Source organism: Austrofundulus limnaeus, unplaced genomic scaffold (assembly GCF_001266775.1).
Source record: "Austrofundulus limnaeus strain Quisiro unplaced genomic scaffold, Austrofundulus_limnaeus-1.0 Scaffold31, whole genome shotgun sequence".
NCBI lineage: Eukaryota > Metazoa > Chordata > Actinopteri > Cyprinodontiformes > Rivulidae > Austrofundulus > Austrofundulus limnaeus.
Window position 1 is genome coordinate 2,012,320 of NW_013952433.1, and position 10,378 is coordinate 2,022,697.

At 38.0% G+C, this 10,378-nt stretch overlaps 1 protein-coding gene across 1 annotated transcript in view; it reads right to left on the reverse strand.

The window, feature by feature from the left end:
• b4galnt4a (beta-1,4-N-acetyl-galactosaminyl transferase 4a) overlaps positions 1–10,378 on the reverse strand; it is a gene marked incomplete at its 5' end in the record, with an annotated part of 105,494 nt that overhangs the window by 9,465 nt on the left and 85,651 nt on the right. The window contains 5 exon segments of the mRNA XM_014005565.1: positions 97–170; positions 388–488; positions 990–1,099; positions 1,396–1,560; positions 4,055–4,121. Of these exon segments, the coding sequence (XP_013861019.1) occupies positions 97–170; positions 388–488; positions 990–1,099; positions 1,396–1,560; positions 4,055–4,121 (517 nt within the window).

Sequence of the window (10,378 nt, forward strand, 5' to 3'; positions counted from 1 at the left end):
GTGTGTGTGTGTGTGTGTGTGTGTGTGTGTGTGTGTGTGTCTGGGGTTGGAATTTGGAAGACTGTGACGAGTGTGTGTTTGCTCATTATTAGTTACCATCTGGGTTGGGGAAAAAGAACGATCTGTCGTCCTCTTCCTCATCCATCTTCATGTATTTGTAGAAACCAAACCTGGCAAACATAAAAAAAAAAAGAAAAACACACACACAGCCACACAAYTTAAGTGAAGGTTAATGTTTCAAAGTGGTGTAATTCCCTAGTAAGAGCTCAAATAAGTCATGAACATCAAATAAAATAAAAATAAAAAACACTTTTTCGACACAAACGGTGCACACATAAACAAGACAGAGACAAATGTTACTGTGCCTTAAAAACAACGACAGCTTACTTTTCCAAGTAGATGGGGGACTCTCTGTAGAAACATTTATTTTCCCGTTCCATGTGGGTGAGACGTGTGAAGTCGTTAGGGTAGACGAACGATAAGTAGACCTGAAGAAATAGTTGTGGCTAAGTTATTATACCCAAGAAATTCATACACTTTATGTACAGTAAACACTCATAGATCGAGTTTACTGTCCACTGCAATCACTGCACCACTTTTAAATTAAAACCATTGTTCAACTGCAGCACTTTTAAAGCAATACTCATTCAGTTGAATATATAAGCACCACTCTTTTCCCAAAGCATCGTAGCTCATCTGTGAAGCTTGCAGTAACACACACTGACCTAAAGGGGGCAGCAGTAATTAACACTTGCAACCTTTCTGTTTTTACACAAAGAGAGGGATGCTGTGTTGACGTCAAAATCAGCATAAGCTCGGCTCATCTGTTTCGCTTTTCTCTTTCTCTCTGTCTACTTCACTGAATATTTCTGGAAATTTTTTTCCCCAAGCACTTTAAAATGGCCAAACATGCAGGCTTTTGTAATAATCACAGCAATCCCGTCCTAAGTAGTTAAAACCAATGCAGATGTCGTTCATTTGTGACTCACAAACTGCAGGCCCTGGTATCTGGCGATGGGGAAGTCTTTGACTACGTAGGTCGGTGAGTAAAGACARGCCGGGAGAACGTTCTCCAAGCGGAAGGAGTCAATCATCGGGGCTGAAGAAAGTGGCAGAGAAAATTCAACAGCTTTAGCAATAAAATAAATAAAATAAAATGTAAATGAAAATCTGTTTAACTGCACATGTGTGGAAAAACTGACCAAAACCTATAAAAGATGATGGAGGGAAGCATAAAATGGAACACAGTACGACTGATTAAACTATTAAGCACCTGAATACAGTTAATTGACAGCTGCTGTGAGGCGAACAGTTAAATGGGCAGTTAATGGAGGAAACAACATGCCAACGAAAATCAGAATAAGGWGGACSAAAAAGAGCAACAGGAAGCCCTACTGCTATAGAAGGTGTCCCTGGGATCCGGCCTCAACATGTCGGCTCCGTGTTGCATGAYGGCGCCTCCCTCTGGCCCCTGAGGCCAAGACGCTCCAGAGAGACGGATGTGACTGGCCAGGGTCTGGGGGATGTGGTCCACAGTGTTCATCTTAAGACTAGACTCATCTGGATAAGGAAAAATATATATTATATTATTATTACTACCAGCAGAAAAAAGTTTGTTTACTCCAAGAAAAATGATTTTAYATTCACGCAATCTTTACCGATAATGACAGGTTTTAAAAAAAAGGAAGTTAACAGAAATTAAAGAGCAGAGCAGTCATAATTACACCAATCAATAGCAGGGAAGGAGGAGAGAGTTTGTGTGATTAATGGCATGTCAGGAGCAAAGCCTGATGGGAGAAATGCTTTGTAATTACCAGGGTGGTCAGTGGCATTTTTATCCTCAAGAGGCTAGAGTAAATGTACAGAACGAGCCTTTTTAAACTTCCTTTTCTGACAACAAAGTATCGGTTGATCCCATTCCTGATTTCCACAGCCTTCCCTACAAACTGACTCATCTGTGTTCCTCACATCCAGAGGTGAGTAACTAGTTACATTTACTCAGTTACATTTACTTGAGTAATGGTTTTGGGGAAAAAAATAACATTTTGCTGTAGCTTTACTACACCATACATTTTACTTTACATGAGTAATATTATTATGATTTATCACGACTCTTACTTGAGTCCAACTTCGTGCACACTACCCACCAACAAAAGCAAAAACTAACAATTTAAACATTGACTCATTTGTTTGGTAAATTAGCATAAGAATCTGAATTCTAAGGCTGTAAAGTATATCAGTTTAAAACTTATCATCGTGATAACAGCCTGTGAAATAGGCATATCTCCAAAAACTGCATAAACTACAGTAAATGGTTGGCTCAAATGTTTGCATTTATGCGTTTTGTCAATCACACGGAAGCTTGGAGTATTTGACCAATCAAATGGAGCTTATCGCATATTTGGCCAATTGGATGGATCTCTTATGTTAGAAGCCCGCCCCCTATGTGGACGCTTAGTGAGAATCACAAAGGTTGAGAGAGAGACAAGTGAGGAAAATGTTAGCGGCAAACAACTTGTGGTTTTAAAAATAACTATTTGTTATTATTTGGAGATATTTTTAATAATTTATTTTAAAAATATTAGTAAGGGGCGCTTTTCAGTTTAGAGCATCAGAAAATATTTTTGTTAGAGAAGTTTTAAAGCCATGAAGAAACTGCATGCCRTTTGTTGTTTCACTGCGACTACAGCAACTGTGTCTAGTTGCATTTTTTAAATAAAACTGTCATGTTGGAATAGATATTATGTATCAGTTGTCTTTTTTTAAATTCATCAACACGTCATACTTAAGTGTTTGTTCATTTATTGCAAGTCATATCATCATTGCAATACGACGCACTGTTATCACACATCACGTTTCCCTAATGTCGTGCAGCCCTACTAAATTCTTTTCAAATTTGTTTCCATTCCAATGTGTCCATCATGAAAACATTAAACATTAATACATTGCACGAAAGAATGAAGAACTCATAAAACATGAAAAAAAAAACCCACTGAAGCACACATAGAACATATTGTCTCTAACTTAAGCCCAATACTGTTCGTTTTCAATGCAGCCGCTTTAAAACCACTGTCTTAATAATTAAACAGAGAACAAGTTTCCCTGAGAATAGTCTATAAATGTTCTTCTCAAACATCAAATGCTTTCCAGAGTGAGGACACAGAGAGTGAGCAGCAGGGTGTGACACACGAAGGAGGGGGGGTGTTGGGGAGAGTATGGGTTGTGGGAAGATGATGAGATGGTAATGCCTGAATCCAGCGAGTGACCTCATTGAGTGTACGAGGCCTCGTTCGTCTCTGTCACAGCTTGTCATAAACAAGACGGCAGGACTTGGAAAACATCCAAACAACACTGCAGCTTTGCTCAAGATGACAACTCCACACATCTTTCTATTTTTTTTWATTTATTTTTTTGGAGCAGCTGGAAGTCTCTCCTGTGTATAGTTACCGACTCCTTGTGACACATTCCTGTTCTTGGCGTTACCGGGGTTAAGCATCTACTCAGGAAGCCTATTCTTTACAAATACCATCTAGATAAAAAGAAACTAAAACTGCCTTTTACACCACATAGAGAAAAATGGATGTGTTTTTTTGAAAATCTGCAACTATCCAAATGAAAAAAAATAATAAAATAGAGGTAAATTATAATGTTCGTCATTAATTCTTACAAAGTTAATGTACTGTGGGGGTTCTGTTAACTTGAATCCAAACATAAAAATACACTAGACTTAAGTAAAATGAATAAATAATAGATTTTTTTTATTTAGTTGGTTTATTATGAACTTGTTTACATAACAGACAATCATTTTAAGCGAAGAGAGAAACAAAAAAGAAAGAACCTACAAGAAAAAATTTAAATTACAATATTCTGTCCAGCAGTTCATGAGATATTTTGCGACTCTACAAACACCTACACATAAACGCAGGCAAAAACATTATGCTTCACCTTAGTAAGTGGGTGATTATTTACAGTAGTTTCCACAACATTTGTCAAAAAATAAAAATAAAAATAAAAATAAAAGCACCTTTCTTGAATTGAAACAAATAGCTCCTACCTGTGTATAAGGAGATGTAGGCCGAGTCTATCACCTCATATTTCAAACCAGGGAGGAACGGACGCCACTGTGTGAGACAGAACACAGACTGAGCGAGGAGGGAAAACCAAATGCCAACATGTGAAACATAAAAAGGTAAGCAAGAGTCATCCGTCCCTCATTTCAGGCTAAACTGTGACATTTTCTGTTATTGAGCTGAGCCACATCACAGGATCGATCTGGTGCCGGCTTTTTGTACAAACACACTTAATCTGGAAGAGCAGAAGAATCAGAATTGTTCATGTTGCTCCCAGACAGAGAGCAAGAAATGTGATGCCTTAAAGGCCAGGAAGGGAAGAAAAAAAATGAGTAAAAATAAAACGGGCAAAACAGGCTGTGAGGAAAACAAGAACACGGTCGCATGAATGAGACGACGAAGAGTAGGTGCGGAGGAGGAGAATCGACTAATGACCTGAAAACAGAGAAGCACCAGGAGAGGAAGGAAGGAAGACGGAGAAAGACAGACGAGACAAATTCTTTTAAATAGATTTCACAATTACCTCGTCACTTCTACTTAGTCAGGATATAATCATAGGAGACAGGTCATTTTCCAACCCTTCGTTTGAGAATACAAATATAAACACCCACCTCAGGCCTTCCAAACGCACCCATATGTGTGTATCCATAACAAAACCACACTCCAATTAWGTTGTAGTGACATATCATAAAAGTGGTAATGATTAGAACTCAAACCAATGAGAAGCATCCACTTGTTTTTCTACTTAAATATCCAGACAATAAAATCTAATATGACAATGTTCTAAAACTAGATCAATTAAAGTTCATGAGCCCTCGAAATAAAKGCAGCAAATTCTGAATATTTAAAGTTTATTTAAGTCCATTTAGTTTTTGTTTTTTTTCCACCGGGATCTGGCACCATTTAGGAAGCTTTTTGTGATAAACCTGCTGCCTGGTGAAAATAAAGAAATATAAAGACCTTAGGTCAGCAGAATTAGCAGCAGCACATTTTTCTGTCCCTGTAGCCTGCGTCACAGGGTTTAAACTTTAATTCATCCAAACCATGAAGCTAAATGTTTCACGAGAAAGTAAATAATTACTGACAAATTCAAAGGGTGGTTTTGCTTAATGCAATCAGGCTCTAGTCTGAACCTTGATTTGTTCATTGTTGTGTCGTGATGTTTTTTTTTTTTTACTGTGCTTAAGACCATTTTCCTGGGACACAACCCATTTTGTGCCAAAAGTTCACTTTTCAGACAGATGATCCTCACATTTGATTACTGAATAGCTGGGTAAAGAAAAGTCCATGGATGAAATAAGGAGTCCTTTTCAGTGTCATTGAGGTATTTGTACTGATGTGTGGCCAAACATCTCCAATTTGATGTTGTTTGTTGAAAGAACCTTGTCCTGGAAGACGCAACTTTGTAGCCTAATTTGTGCTGCCATCTTCTTCCTGAGGAGCAAAGGTTTTTTTTTTCTGGCTTTAGAACTAAACAAGCAACACTTGATCAGTTTTCTAATAGAATTTCCATAAACATTAGTATTTCACATAATAACTGAAGCCTGAAGTTTGACATTTTTGTTGCAAATAATTCTCTTTTGACTAAGCATTTGCTTACTTTAAAGACGATTACACCTAAATCAAATCATATATTTGATTTAACTACAATCATCTAACTTTTTTGGCTTAGTTGTTGTTCCGTACATAATAATGTAGAATATGTCACATGCTATAGTTCATTTAATTCTTTCACTTTAAAACCTGATGAGTCACAAACAAGATTTTTGTTTCAACCTGATAGCAGAACTAGAATAGGATATACAGTATCTAGTTGTTACCATGACTGCGATTACAGAACGGACCAGTGGTTTGTGCCTTTGTTGAGGCACTGACATAAAAGGTGCACATACTGTTCCCACAAAAGGGCACAAACAAAAGAACATCAAAGGAGGACACATGCGTAACGTCCTGCTGAGCATCAGCGGGGAGGAGCGCAGCAGGGCACCAAAGACTTCACCATTCTGCCATTATTTCACTGGGATTGTCGTCAAAGGCAAGCTGTCACAGTTTGGGTCAAGTGAGGACAAAAAAAAAGTCAAGGCTACAAATGAGTTGCAAAAGATTTTCACCTGACACACACACACAAACAAACACACACACACACAAAAAGGCAATTCAAGAGCAGCGTAGTGTTTACAGCGACAGTGCACAAGCAGAAACAACAAAAGGGAATTTTGGTGACATTCATCATATTAATAAAACAGTGCAGTGCCTGGTGTGAGATGTCACAACGACTTTGTGAAAAACTGGAGACAGAAGTGTGAAATTTCAGGAAAAGACAAGAAGAAAGGCATGTGTATTAAGTATGAACATAGGTGGTAAAACAAATAAAACAAAAGAAAACATGACAATATCAGCTTACAGGAGCAAAACATCATATAGCCGAGTACTTACAGTATGTGGAATTATACATAGCAATTACAGTGTTTTACAGGGTAAGATACTGGGTACACACACAGGGTAGGGTAATGTGCTACATACGTACAAGGTAATGTATAAGGTACTTATGGTGCAGAATACAGGGTACTTATTTTGTAATATACAGGGTATCTATGGTGTAATGTGCTTTGTATATTACCCTTTGTGTACCCAGTATGTTACACTGTAAATACCAAGTACATTACACCATTAATACCCTGTATATTACAAAATAAGCATCCTGTATTCTGCACCATAAGTACCTTATACATTACCTTGTACATATGTAGCACGTTACCCTGTATATTACCCTTTGTGTACCCAGTATATTACACTGCAAATACCGAGTACATAAAGGGTAACATGCTAGATGTGTACAAGGTAATATACAGTACAAGGTACTTATTGTGTAATATACCGGGTACGTTTGTTGTAATACACATGGTATGTATGGTGTAATGTAGTATTAGAAGGGTAACATGCTAGATTTGTACAAGGTAATATACAGGGTACTTATAATTTAATATACAAGGTACTTATGGGTTAACATACAGGGTACTTACAAGGTAACATACAAGGTACACACAGGGTACTTAAAGGGTAACATGCTAGATACGTACAAGGTAATATACATGGTACTTATGGTGTAATGTACTAGGTATTTACAGGGTAAAATATGGGGTACACGGGGTAATATACAAGGTATATGGTGTAACATACAGGGTACTTATAGGTTAACACACAGGGTGCTTAAGGAGTAACATGGTAGACACGTACAAGGTAATATACATGGTACTTATGGTGTAATATACAGGGTACTTTTGTTGTAATACACATGGTATATATTGTGTAATGTAGTATTAGATGGGTAACATGCTAGATTTGTACAAGGTAACATACAGGGTACTTATAATGTAATATACAAGGTACGTATGGGTTAACATACAGGGTACTTACAAGGTAACATATAAGGTACACACAGAGTACTTACAAGTTAACATGCTAGACACGTACAAGGTAATATACATGGTGCTTATGGTGTAATGTACTAGGTATTTACAGGGTAAAATACGGGGTACACAGGGTAATATACAAGGTATATGGTGTAACATACAGGGTACTTATAGGTTAACATACAGGGTGCTTACAGGATACTATAAAGAGTAATGATGGGGTATCTACTGGGTAATATTCAAGGTTCTTATGGGTTAACAAATGGTAATCATAGCACGAGTACAAGGTACTTACAGAATAACATACAGAATCAAAACTACATAAATATTTGTCCACTATTAGACTTTATGAAACAAACATTGCATTAGTTATTCTATGGTCCATATTTATAAAAAATACTAGTTAGTATGGAGACAAACTCTTATTCTGCTAAAGCTGTCATGACAGCCCAGTGTGCAGGAGCATCCTCTGTAAGTTAATGTTAATGTGAAGCAGCAGGAAGGAACAGAGGCCAGCTCAGTGGCCCCAACAGATCAACAGAGAGGAAAGGAAATCAATAAGAAAGGGAAAATAATAAAAAGCACCAAATGCAGAACAAAATGACTCCTTGCAGCCAGCAGGCTTGTCTCATCCCTGGATCACTAGCACTGATATGAAGGTTATTACTGTTCAGCTCACCAATGCATTTATGCATGGTGCTTGGTGACGATCTCTGCAGAATCCCACATTTTCTTTCCATCTAACTCACATGCACACCATCAGATTTATATTCCTCACTGATCAGGACTTTACTGCATCTGTAAGAGCTGACTGTTTCCTTTGGTTCAGTTGATGGCTCTAAAGCCCGAGGTGCTGCAGATATGAAGCTGCTCCTAAAGTGACACACAGGAAGTAATGACATAATGGAGCCGCGACCTTTCCAGGTTTACAGAAGAATCACTTCAGATGTAAGGCCAAATACAATTAACAGACAGAAAATGTGCGACAAAATGAAACCAGATACATTGAAGACCTTCTGCTTGACAAACAAACTGAAACAAGAGTTGCCTTGTTCTCATTGGGCTTTTAGAAATTATACGAAAACATGACAAATGGTTCACAATTTAAAAAGCACAAAGTATTTATCATTAATCACAATGTTTAGGCAAATTCAATAAAATAATCAGGGTTGTTAAAGTGAAACTGTGAAAAAAGGGTTCAGATTAAATCTGTATAAATTACAGAGCTTGTTAGCTTCAGTCTGTAGTTAAAAAAAAACACAAAATCAAATCTATTTTGTGTTTAACTCCTTAGTGGAGAGAAGAAAACATTCAGCACGACTGTGAAAGGTGGAATCCACTCTTCTCATTAGAAATAAATCCTACTCCTGTGATAATGTGCATCATTTCCAGATAAACCCTCGCTGGTCAACAGTTCAGCCGTAGCAACAGTGACTTCACAGAGCGTGGCATGCTGCTAACAAGCCCAGACGTACGCTTTAGTAACTGTGGTGCAAAATGGCAGCTAACGAGCTAATAAGAAAACAATTAGTACGGTTAGAGGGTTTATTTTTAACACTGTTYGGTTTAGAAGAAACTGACACTTTTTATTCTGCTGTCATAAACTCAGTAACAAGCAACAAATAAACAGCTGCTTTCTGTCAAGCACCATTATTATTATTWTTTTTCCATTAAAGAGGAATAATATAGGACTGCAAGCGAGAGCAAAAATGTCAACTTTCCAGATCAGACACACGAAAGGTGGTGTCAGGTGTGGCAGGAGGAGAAACAAAGCATGAATTTAAACAAAGGATGGGATGGAAAGTCTGTGGAGTGCGTCTCCGGGCTGGTGCTGCATGCTGACAGGTGCCTGGCAGCTTAGCATGAAGGAGATAGTGTATTCATGACAGACTGAACAAATATCTCCTCAACAGAACTCAGACGACACAAAGCGCTGCTGGGCTTCGACGCTTTTTGCCGATACCGTTATTGAGCACGATGCAGACAAACCCAAAAAGTTTCAGAAGTAAAAGGAAAGCCTTCTGAATATTTCAGCATGGAAACAGACAAAGAGAAATGACGCTCTTATTTCCAAATGACAACAAAACAGAGCTAAGCAGTTAACACGCGAGAGGATAAATGCCACTCTTCATTCTTCGTCAGTGACATGGAAACAGTRGCTTGTTTTCACGTCACATCACATTTTGCCCGGGGATGAAGGAGCAATATTTAGAAAGATGAGGAGGTGGATATGGAAACGGGGATGTTTGGTTTTCTGTTTGGAAATTTACATTAGTGGAAGTGTCTTACATTAGATATTACAGAAAAAAAGTGCATTGCCAGAAAAAAAAAAATTGTTGTGTTTTAGTTCTGGGTTGGAAAAAAGACCAGTCTAATACTGATTCATTTCTGTACCTGCCTCATGTGATTTTGTTCTGGAAGTGATTGGAGTCTATCCCAGTTGTCACCAGGCAAAAAAGCGAGTATAATCCTGGTGGGATTACTGCTCCATCACTGCGTCAACACAGAACACACACAAGGCAAACAGCCATGCATGCACACATCCACTCCTGCAATCAATTTAGAATCAATTAAGCTAACAGACATGTTTTTGGACTGTGGGAAGAAATCTTRGTACTTAAAGAAAACCTGCTGGATGTGTTTGCTTTGCAATCACATGGAAACAATCGAAACGAGGCGCTTCAAACTCCGCCCCCCTTCCAGTTTCCAGAACCAGTTTGATAGAGGGATTTACGACTATATAGCGGCACAGAAACGTTTTATTTGCAAATTCATTAAAAGATGTCAACAAGGGAAAACGTGTCCATCCAGCCTTACATGTTGGAGCCAGAGTCTGACCCAGAGGAGCATGAAGATAGATAAAATATAAAAGAAGAGAGGTAAAAATATGTTACC